The following is a 12,459-nucleotide window of genomic DNA, read 5'->3' as shown; positions in this document are numbered from 1 at the left end:
ATAGTTTAAATTTATGATTATTTGATATATAAACATAAATAGCTGTGTTTTTTTTTTTTTATGATTTATGTTCCTTATTTGTCATTAACATAAACTCACAAATAGATGAAGAGTGGTTTATGATTTATTGTCATAAAAACTGTTTATATTTGTTTAGGACAAATTACATATATACCACTTTGAATTTGCAATTAATTACGTCTACTATCCTGAAAAAAAAATCAATTACAATTGTTCAGGCATGTCTCATAATATTTTAACTCCAATATTAAATGACTAGACTTCAAAATACTATATAAATGGGTAAAGGAATTTCCTCTTCACCCATCACTTTCTTTAACCGGCCAAAAATCACTCTGCCTAATTTTAGACAGGGTTAAGGAAAGAGATGGGTGAAAAGGAAATCCCTTCACCCATTTTTCTAGTAATTTTTTAGGGCATTTTAGTCTTTTAATGTTGGAGTTAAAATCGCCGCCTTAACAAATAAAGAAAAAATTGGCATTTTGGATTTTTATTGAGAGGTGACATCATTACTTAATTCAATTCTTTACTTAATGGGCATTTGTAGTTGATTTTTTCTCAAGGGTAGTAGATATAATTGATTGCAAATCCAGGGAGTCTATATATAATTTGTCCAGGTATTATTAATGAACATTAAGCAGGGTTAAAATGGTAAAGTTACAAAAATGATAACAAAAAATATTTTTTTCTCTTTCCAACTTCCACTTTCTTTACATCTTCACACAAAAACATTTTAGGGATATCAAAATTGATCTAAATTAATAAAAGTAAACCAAAATCAACACCAAAAATCGATAATTACATGATAATCATCTTTCAATCTTCTATCTTAATTAATTTTTGTAATACCTTTTTCTTTTATTTTTTATTATTTAATTTAATTAATTAGTTGTTTTGTCACTTGCATAATAATGTGGAAGAGAAAAAAATAAACATCTAATTTCTAAATCAAAATTAAAATATTGATAAACACTAAAAAGTCATTTTAATAGAAAAACCTAATACCACAACAATTCCAATACAAATTTACTCAAAAATTGCAAATTTAAAATTTTATTATAACAATACTTCAAAATTACACTTCATACTAAAAAGAGTTGTCAAGAACCACCTACATATTGCAATATATATAATCTTGTAATTGAAAGAATTGAAAGAATTGGATAATCATTCAACTCATCAAATAAATAACCTAATTTAGTTCATATTGTTATAAAATTAAAAATAAAAATTTACCTAATGTTTTCTTCTTATATGTTAGTTGTATTTCAATTGCCTCCAGTATATCAAACTTATTCTTAAAAATAAATAAATAAATAAATAAATAAAAATAATAATAATAATAATGTTATAATATAACTAAATGTATGGAATAACCAAAGACAATAGCCACAAACATTCCAATTATCTATGCAGGTTTTATATAATTGTTTATTATCCTCAATCATGTGTAATGTATTTTTAAAATAAAATATAAAAAAAAAAAAAGAGAAATTTTAGAGATACCCTAAGACAATTGGCAAAAAACATAGACATCCCAAAAAATGTATCAAATTGGCACAAGCACCCTAAAATATCACTAAAATTTTTACTATAGTATACTCTGTTGGTAAATTCAGTTAAGTAATGATTGAATTATTTTATTATTCTTATATTCCTAAAATGTCTCTTAAATTTTCACAATGTATACTCTCTCATGATTGCCAATTTAGTACAATTTTAGGGTATCTATGTTTTTGCCAATTATCTTGGGGTGCCCTTGAAAATTCTCCAACAAAAAATCATACAAAATGTATGAATAAAGTAGTTCAAAATCACCAAGAAAACAAATTAAAAAGAAATGAAGTACTCTTAAAGTGCCTCACATCATTATTGCTTTTAATAATCATGACATTAAACATTTCTTTAATAGTATATATAAATAAAGTAAACTAAAACCAACCCTTTAACTAAGAAGAGAAAAATGAAACCAACTAAAAATACATCATACATTATTTACCTAACCACACTAAATCCATTTCCAAAAAATGATTTCTATATATACAAAGAAATTATATAATCCAAATTAAAGGGATTAGAAGAGTTAGACGTAGACCTAAAATAATTTTAAGAAAAGTGATGAAAAATAATATGCATAACTTAGGCATTGTATCTAGCATTACTTCAAATAGAACTGATTGAAAAATAAGAATTCATATAGACAACTTATTTAATTGGAACAAAACTTATTATTGTTGGTATATAATAATTAAATAAACAAAAAAAAAAAAAAATCCATTCTACAATCTACTCAAGCAGTTATAATTAGATTTTTAGAAAGGTTCAAGCATGTCCACGACCAAGACTAAACTTTTACTAGGCTTTCCACTAATCTTCGTTATTTTCCCATGCAGCAATCTAACTTTTATGTTGTCCTATAGCCAACGATATAAATTGACACGAGTGAGGGTATTTATGTCTTTACACATAAAAAATTAATTGTCAAAGTTATAAAACTAACGTTGAATTTTTGTAATATCTGACGTTCATAACTTTGAGTCAACCGAAAACTTACAAAACTTACTAGTGGGGTTTCTTTAATTTAGACTTTGTATAGTTTCAATTTATGATTATTTGATATATAAACATAAATAGATGTGTTTTGTATGATTTATGACCCTTATTTTTCATTAACATAAACTCACAAATAGACCAAGAGCTGATTATAATTTATCGTCAAAATCTATTTGTATTTATTTAGGGCAAATTAAATATGGACCACCTTGAATTTGCAATCAATTACATCTACTAATACTCTTGAGAAAAAATAAATTACCAATGCCTCCTTGCTGTTAAGAATTGAATTAAGTGATGATGTCACCTAAATAAAAATTTATAAGACCAATTTTATCTTGTTCAGACATTTCTCCTAATAGCAATTATAACTTTAATATTAAATGACTAAAATGCCTTCAAAAACACTATAGAAATGGGTAAAGGAATTTCCTCTTCACTCATCTCTTTCCTTAACCCTGCTGAAACACCCACCCTGATTTCGGGCAAGGCTAAGGAAAGAGATATGTGAAGAGAAAATCCCTTTACCCATTTCTTTAATAATTTTTGTGGGCATTTTAGTCTTTTGATATTGAAGTTAAAATTACCTCTTAAACAAAGAAATGTAAAATTGACCTTTATTAATATATACAAATAAGGTAAACTAAAAGCAACATTTTCACTAATATAAAATACCTCTAATCCACTAAACTTGTTAGGTTTGTTGGAGTTGGAAACCTCTCATTGCTGCCCTTATGCTTTTCCATTATACATTAAGAATACAACCTACCTTTAAATTCAAGTTTCCCTTCTCAATGAGTTCTTCTTAGTGTGGGCAAATTAATGCCGAAACGGCAGTTGGCTCCATAGGGGCGACATTTGAACGGTGCAAAATACTCGTTTTTAATAAGGGTTGGGGTGCAATTCGCTTCTATTGTGTGCGTATATACAGTCTTCCCTTTTGGGGCAACTAGGATTCCACTTACATATCTTTAAACTCCGACATTTGAACGGCGCAGAATTCTCGTTTATCATAAGGGTTGGGGCGCAGTTCGCTTCTACTGTGTGAGTATGTACAGTCTTCCCTTTTGGGGCAACCAGGATTCCACTTACATATCTTCGTTCGATACATCATCTTCTTAACATACTGCCTTAAACTGTTTACAAATAAACAAAAATGTATATGAGCTCACTAAAGGCTTTAAAAGGCTCAAGATCTTGCGAACACCAAATGTCCCTACCTTATCTTATGCTGATGTCTTTAGCGCTGCAATCTCTTGGCTAAGTGCCGCATTTATTCGTTCAAGATGTTTTATCTGATTTTAAAGGGCAGTTGCATACGCTATCCATTGTTGGCGCTCATGACTTTGAACGTAAGCGTGGAAGGCCTTCCAGGCTATGCGCATCATGGCTCCATGATAGTCTTTAAAGACTGAGTAAAAAAAACAATTGAAACCAGAATTAGATTAACTTAATTCGCTCACACTCTGATTATACCAAATTTACTCTGTTGAGACATTAATCCTAATAACAATTATAACTCTAATATTAAATGACTAAAATGCTCTCAAAAATACTATAGAAGTGGGTAAAGGAATTTCCTCTTGAGTCTCTCTCTTTTTTGTATGAACTATAATTTTAAAGTATTGTTGTATGGAGAAAATCACCCTTATATTGAAAGAATTGGATAATCATTGAACTCATTAAAAATAAATAGCCTAGTTTAGCTCATATTGTTATGAAAATTAGAAATAAAAATTTACCCGATGTTTTCTTCTTGTAAGTTAGTAGCATTTCAATTGCCTCCAGTATATCAAACTAATTCTTCAAAAAAAAAAAAAAGAGGATAAATTAAATTCATTATATTAGAATATGACTAAATGTACAGAATAATCAAAGATAATAGCCACAAACATTCCGATTATCTATGCAGGTGTTATATAATTATTTATTATCATCAATCATGCGTAATGTATTTTTAAATTTTAAAAAAGAAAAAAAAATTTAGATAGTGTCCCAAATCAACTGCCAAAAAACACATACACCCTAAAAAATATCAAATTGGCACAAACACCTAAAATGTCTCTTAAATTTTTACAATAATACAATCTTGTTGGCAAATTCAGTTAAGTCATGATTGAATTATTTTAATATTTCTATATTTCTAAATGTCTCTTAAATTTTCACAATGGTATACTCTTTAATGATTTCTAATTAGTTTGGGGTATCCATGTTTTTTGCCAACTATCTTGGGGTGCCCTTGAAAATTTTCCAACAAAAAATCATACAAAATGTATGAATAAATTAGTTCAAAATCACCAAGAACAAATTAAAAGAAAATGAAGTATTTTTAAAGTGCCTCACGGCCCTCACCTCATTATCATTTTTAATAATCATGAAAATTTTACACGTTTCTTTATGTTCACTTAATTTAGGCTTTTTTTTTTTTTACAATAATTTACTTGTATTCAATACTTTACACTATATAGTTCGAAATATTATTTTCTTTCATAATATATCCAATAACCTTATCTGCAAATATTACTTGGGATGAGTTTTTTCTGATTGAGAACTTGTCCAATTTAATTTTGACAAGTGATAAGGGAGAAATAAACTAGTTCGAACCAGTTTGGATAAACTAGGTCGGACCAGGTCGGTTAAACCCAGGTCGGACCAGGTCAGATACACCCAGTTCGAACAGACCAAGTCAAGGTCGGTTATACAAGCGTAAAGGCAGGATAACAAAGTGAATCCTAGTAAATTGAGAACCGAAGACAAAGTATTCGACTGGGACTCAATAACTCATATTTGAGTAAGACTCAATCACTAAAGTCCGTATTGCAGTCCAAGTAATGTTTTAGTTCAAAACGAACTCATACGTGAAAAACGTATTTGAGTAGGACACAATGACTAAGAGTCAGATCACAACCAAACTAGGGTTTGAGTCTCACTCGAACTCGTACGTGGAAAATCTATAAAAAGGTAAAGGAGCACAAGAGAAAGGTACGCTGAATAGAACTATCACTATTCATATCATTATTGTTCATTACTTTCTTGTCTTCCTTAGTCGGATTCCTAACTAGATCGTCGGAGGTGAAAACTCGACCTCCACGGTCGAGCTCATTCTTGCAGGTTCAACCGGCTAAAGGGACGAACAGGATTGTGCAGCAACAACAAGTTATATCAAATATTGAACTCTATCGACAAAATATAATGAGATCTACCAGAGTTAATTAATTATCATTTAAAAAAAATAATTTCTCCCCTCCTCTGTTTGATATTTTTTTTATACGTTCACATATAGCTACTCATACACATCCGCCACTGTGGATGTTTATTAGTATATACAAATAAAGAAAACAAAAAAAAACACTTTCACTAAGGCTATGTTTGTTTGCAAAAGTGGGTGAAAAAAAAAGAGTGGGAAAAAAAAAACATGTGGGCCTCATGTATAGTGGGGTTGAGGGAGAAAGAAAGGAAAGGGTTTTGTAGAAAAGTGATAGTGGGTGGGTCTTACTTTTTACTTTTCTTAATTTTTTCACAAAGTCCTACTAAATATGTGGGGTTTTAAAATGGCTTGGGGTGAGAAAGTTGAGATGCTACATCATCAGACAAGTTTCTTTGAATCAAGGGAAAAGTAAGAAATCTATACTTTTTTCAAGAATTTTCTCACCCTATTTTTATTACAGCAAACAAACGCAGCCTAAGGAAAAAAAAAACAACTCAAAACTAGACTGACAATATATTATTTACCTAACTATACCATAATTCAAGTTTTCCCTTCTCAATGAGCTTTTCTTAGCTTATAGTAGAAATTTTTTTCCGAAAATAATAGAGGATCCAAACTCCAGGTTATGAATCATTTGTGGTAAAGCATGGATTTTATTTTTTTTCTTTTGAATTGAGATTTGCTCGGACCACCTTACACTCACCTTGATTTCATCTTCATTGAGTCACATTTTTTTTAGTGGCAAAGTGTGGATGTCGAACAACCATCGGTTGGTAGAGGAATCCGAATCTTCTCCCCGTCGGGGAGCACTGTGTTCCTCCATGGCTTTCTGACTACAAACATCAGTGGGTCCCACTGGTAAAAAAAAAACTTTTTTTTATTTTTTCAAAAAGTATTTTTCACCGTAGGCCCCGATGTTTGTGGTCAAGAAGCGTGGTTTGTGCTCCCCGTACGGGTCGCTGATCCGGACTCATGGTAGAGAGCCTTATCGGTATCAAAACCGGCTAGACAAGTGACAAGTTTACAACCCAGCCGACTCAGAGCAATTAACACCCATAAATCTCGGAGGGAATTTGGCGTATGAACGGCGGAAACAGAATTTGATGTGATTGATTCTCATTCTCTTAACCTTAAACAAAAAATTAAAAAAGCAGGGCTGTTTTAGTAATTACGTAACGAACAAACCATCCAATAAAACAAGGTGACGTGGCTAAAAGACCCGTTACCCGAGAGCAATGGCAGGGAAATTCAACGATCACCTGTCAAAGAACCCAAAGAAGACCGGAATCCAAGCCCCTGTCTCCGTCTATCTATGAGAAAACACCTCTGCTGTTGTGTACGAATAACGTCTCATTTGAGAAACTTTTTAATATAATAAAGAGAAAATAAATCCTAAAAAAGGAAATGACCGTTGCAGAAGCACTGAGCCTCTTGAAGGACGTAATAAGTGAAGCCATGACGAGCAGAAGCAGAAGCGGCAGAACGCAGTCTCTGCTTTTATTTATTTTTTCTTGGATTCACACTGCATAGAATTCATCAATGGCAGATTCTTATCTTGATTGGGTCCACACGACCATGGTTTTCTTCCCTTCAGAAATACTGACCCCAGCCCCACCACATCAGAAAACCCGTTTGAATCATCATCATCTGAAACTACTCCCAGTTCACAGTTCACACCAATAGCCAAATTCAAGTTGGGTTTTCAACTTATTCATGGCTGGGTCAGATTTTTGAAAAAGCACCCCCCCCTCTCTCTCTCTCTCTCTCTCTTTGATTTTTCTGGGTTTGCAGGAGAGAAGGGTATATCCAGAGAAGCAGTAAAGGAAAGGAAGGGTAATTTTCCATTGAATTACCAGCTTCAATCGGAGGATTCTCTTTCCTCCATGCAGCCAAGCAAGAGAAGACAGAAAAAGTAATCATAATCTGCTAATCTGCAAATCTGAATCAAGGAGGGAAGATTTAAAAAGACTGGGCAGGGCGGGAGGGCTTAAGGAGAAGATAGAATAAGCATAATTCTACCACATGGACAGCAACCCATTTCTGCAAAAGGATAAGAAGTAATGATTAATTAAGTAGTTTTAAACAAAAGGAGCTACTGCAGAGCACATTGCCAGCCAAAAACAGTAAAAATGTGATTGAAAGACCCAAAGAGATCAAATAAAGAAAATAAATTTAAAAAACAAAAGAAAGACAAGGGAAACATCATTCGACCTGAAACATATCTGTACAAGAAGATTTTCGTCCCATTACCCCATCTTTCCTTCTTTTCCTGGTTACTACAACCATATCCCTGATGGGAGGGGAGCAACTATCTAAATAATTCAATAGCTATAGCTTCTAAGAAACAACACATCAAGAAACCCATTCCCGAATCAAACAGCTCTACCAAGTACCAAGGCTCTCTTTTAACAAAATCTATAAATATGACTTTCGAGTAACTTAAAAGAATGCTCCAGATCTCTCAGAGGCAAGGAGACTATTCCACTTGGATCATTTTTATTCTCAGTCCTGCCCATGAGATCTCCCAGATGTATTGCTCTCTGATACCCCTAAATTGCTTTCCACATCAGTAGAGGCTGAATTTTCCTTCATGGATTCAATTTCCGTGTTAGTTGTCTGACTCCTCCTATTCCTACGATCCTGAAAAATGAAAATTTTGTAGTAGGCAAAATGAGCATCTATGGCACAAACCCAACACACACCATCTCTGGTTTAAAAAAGAAATAGATAACTGTTACACAGAGATCTAGTGGCACACACCTCACGAGATGGATATTCATCAGCTTCAAGCATTCGAACAACCTGAGTCATCTTAGGTCTTTTTTCTGAATCAGGATCAACACATCTCAATGCAACCAGAAGGGCACGCTTTAGAACTCGAGTTGTGGGTTTAACTTCAAGGTTTGGGTCAACAACTTCTTCTGCTCTCCTAGCACCCACCATCATCTTAAGCCACTCAACAAGATTGACCTGTGACAAGCATAAATAGGGGTACTCAATGGCTTTTCAAGCAAACCTAAAAGTCGAATTTTCTCACATATGAGACCCAAAAAGTTACAAGATTAAGGATGAAATGAGTATCACTTGGAGTTTAAGAGGAATACCTCATTTGCCGGCCGACCATAATCCACAGGATCTCTGCCCGTAACTGCTTCCAGCAGCAGGACTCCAAAACTATAGACATCACTTTTTTCATTTAACAAGCCGGTATTTGCATATTCCGGAGCCACATACCTGAAATTGCACAAGAGACAATCTAAATAATTGACCAAAAAACATGCGTGCAACATTGGCTAGCATCTAAAGACAGCAGAAAGAATACAACCAAACATGCAGGAATCGATGAAAAATAAGTTAATTATGTAGGCCTACCCAAAAGTCCCCATTACTCTGGTGGTGATATGACTTTTTCCTGAACCCAAGAGTTTGGCCAATCCAAAATCAGAAATCTTGGCATTGAATTCATCATCAATCAAGATATTGCTTGATTTTATGTCACGGTGAACAACTTTTGGTTCTATCGCTTCATGCAGATAAGCAAGCCTGCAAATAATTTACCACAAACAGAAAATCACTTAAAACAAAATGTTAACATTTGAAAACTGTACGAAATATATCTTTAATCTTGACACAGTAGAGAGGAAATTCCCTGACAGATTTGAGTTAGGAGAATGACTTACGCCTTAGCAGTCCCAAGGATGATGTTCATGCGAGCATCCCAACCAAGTGATCCCCGTTGGCGTAAAGCCCCATGAAGCCATTGCTCCAAGTTGCCATTGTTCACATACTCGTACACAAGCATCCTATATGACATAATAGAATGAATACATTAGAATAATTAGCAAAGCAGATGGATTAAGAAAAGAGCTCCACAGTGATGAAAACCTATGCATGGCATGAAAATGAATGGGAAAAACAAGTAAGGGAGAAAGACCAGGCATTGACCTTCCATTGTTTACAATCAACCTACTCCAGAATCAGAAGTCATTAAGGCAGTAGGAATTAAAACTTAAATGAATCTCACCTGTGAACACCTTCCACACAGTATCCAAGAAGTCGCACGAGATTTTTATGCCGAACATGGCCAATAGCCTCCACTTCAACCCTGAATTCCTTCTCTGCCTGTCCCCTATGATCCAATTCAGGAAATAATTACGATTGGCTAATGAATAACCAGCAATGACAAATAGTGGCAGAGCACTAGAGAGTATCCTTACAGATTGTTAAGGAGCTTCTTCACTGCAACCTCAGTTCCATTGATCAAACAGCCCTTGTAAACAACCCCATATCCACCCTCCCCAAGTACATTTTCAGGCGCAAAGCGATTTGTTGCAAATTCAAGATCCCTAAGAGTAAACCAATGACCCCAACCAAGATGTGAGAACTCAGGCAGACCAACTAAGGGAGAAGCTGTTGCAATTCCATATGAAGGCTGCTTCCGACCAGTCCCTGAACTTCCTTCTTCCCATGACTGTGAGCTACAACCTTTCTCAAGCTGATAAACTGAGCTGCACTGGCTGATGTTATCTGCCTCACCAGATTTGCTCATGGCCAAATGAGCTAACATTTTCTCTGAATCTTTGTCACTTGATCTATCATGGACTGTAAGAACTACACCATGATCATGGAAATTCTGAGCCCCAACCCTGTCAACTTTGATTTCTTTTGAGACACTAGGTATTTGGGAATGGGAAGACCTATCGAGGGTCTTTGTTTTTCTCCGTGCAACCCATATAGACAGGATAAACAGAACCAATAAAATAAATACACCAACACCAATACAAATCCAAACCCATAGTCCTACACCCAAATACTTCTTTGATAATTCATTACTCAGAGAACCATCAGATGCCATTTTTTGAATATCAAGACACAGAAGGCAAATGCCTATATATACTGCCAAGGAACTGTCCAGTACATGTCGTAAGCTACAATGACCATCCAACCCACCTGAAATACCAACAAATTTGAGATAGTATAAGTTTCTCTCTGGAATCTGGACATCTTTGCTCATCATATTCATAACATCTCCACACAGAACTAATAACCAAACCAGGCCCCAATCCAGGGAAAAAGCCAGAGCTACACAAAATACCCATTTGATGAAAAACAATTCCCTACTTAACTCGCTTCACAAAATAAAATGAAAGAGAAATGAGAACCCGATATGTCTTTTCAAGAAGTTCAAATCCAGAGTTTCTTTCGAAAACGAAGTAAACAAAAATAAATTTGGGGGAAAAAAAACTTTAGGGCTGCCATCCATTTCAAAAATTAAGGAAAACCCACTACCATCCTAGCCATACCAACAATGTATTCTCAGGAAAGGAATGAACAGACGAATTCAAAATCCTGCACCAACAGTCCACCCCAAAACAAAAATACAAGTTCCCAAAATCAGTGTGAACCGAAAATTAGACAGCATTATGTTATCAAAATGTGGATCCACCAAAAAGTATTCAAACAAAAAGAAGTACCATTTGTGGGGATCTAAAACCCTTGATCTTCCACCACGAGAGCTTGTAGAAGCAAGAACAGCCTTTCTCTTGAACTTCTCAACCAACAGAGTTCCAATCGGCATAGATAAGCAGAATTCGACTAGAACTAACGCAACCTCGAGAGTCCAAAAAAAGGAATTTCAAGAGAAAGTAATTTAGAAGTAGGGCTCCTGAACAGATGTGGGCCAAAACACACACTAACGCCGGACAAAAATCCAATCTTTGAACAATAAACGAAGAGGAAGAGTAGTCTAGAACTTTAGAAAGCCATAAAAGCAGAAGTTGGTGAAATGGATGGTGGGGTTTCTTCTTTCTGGACGAAATGAGGGACCTTGGAAAGCCAGAAAGAAAGAAAGCTTGGTTTGCAATGGAGGAAAACCAGAGGCAAGAGAGAGAAATAGTAAATTAAAAGTAAAGGTGCAGAAGCAGCATTTATAACCTGCAAGAGAAAATGTGGGGAAAGATTCAACAAAATGTATAGTAGAGAAACAGATGGGTTTTGGTGCTGAGTGTGGCCTCAGGTCTAATAAGACTGGCCGAACAAGACAGAGAGAAGAGAGAGAGAGAGGTCAACCCAGAAAACCCAACTGTCCAACACTAAAACAGAACAGAGAAAACCCAAATCTAGCTTGCAATTAGGGGCATTTACTAAATTACCCATTACTCTCTTCTACCGTTATGGTCTCACTACCTCATCAATTATAAAGACTAAATTACTTCTCTCAACTCTTAAAATGATGTAAAGCATGCAATAAAAACAAATGTCTCTGTTGAATACATTAAAAAAAAAATTTTAAACCCATTGAATACATTAAATTGGGAGAAGATAAAGCCTCCATTGGAGAGAGAAAGAAAGAAAAAAAAACCTTGGAATTCAAGAACAACTTTTGTTTTGTTTTGTTTTTTCTCTTTTATTTACGTATAAAAATAAAACTCTTTCAGAAAGAGATAGTCAAACCAACCACTTATGAAAAAGACTAACCTGCAAAACACAAGGTGCTCAATGTTCCTGAGGCTTCCTGTTCTTGTTAATAACCAAAGAAAATGTTTTTTTTCGTCTATGATCATGAGTATCATCTAACCACCTTGTTTGATCGGTTAAGGAAAAAAGTTGTAATTAGGTATAGTTATGAATGTGAGCTTATTACATATTTGGTATCTATAGATGTACCTATAGAACTT

At 34.3% G+C, this 12,459-nt stretch overlaps 1 protein-coding gene across 1 annotated transcript; it reads right to left on the bottom strand.

Annotated features, from left to right (window-relative positions):
• Positions 1–7,933: 7,933 nt before the first annotated feature.
• LOC149026070 (putative receptor-like protein kinase At2g42960) lies at positions 7,934–11,859 on the bottom strand. The gene is made up of 8 exons (XM_089146304.1): positions 11,257–11,859; positions 10,000–10,732; positions 9,807–9,911; positions 9,463–9,585; positions 9,155–9,325; positions 8,887–9,016; positions 8,543–8,752; positions 7,934–8,422 (listed from the first exon to the last, which is right to left on the bottom strand). Exons 2-8 carry the CDS (start codon positions 10,635–10,637, stop codon positions 8,285–8,287), a joined length of 1,515 nt encoding a protein of 504 aa, XP_089002430.1. The 5' UTR covers positions 10,638–10,732; positions 11,257–11,859; the 3' UTR covers positions 7,934–8,284.
• Positions 11,860–12,459: the final 600 nt, after the last annotated feature.

Source organism: Hakea prostrata, chromosome 2 (genome assembly GCF_041222555.1).
Source record: "Hakea prostrata isolate BN-2017 chromosome 2, UWA_Hpros_2, whole genome shotgun sequence".
Taxonomy (NCBI): Eukaryota; Viridiplantae; Streptophyta; class Magnoliopsida; order Proteales; family Proteaceae; genus Hakea; species Hakea prostrata.
This window is presented reverse-complemented; position numbering and strand designations above follow the sequence as displayed.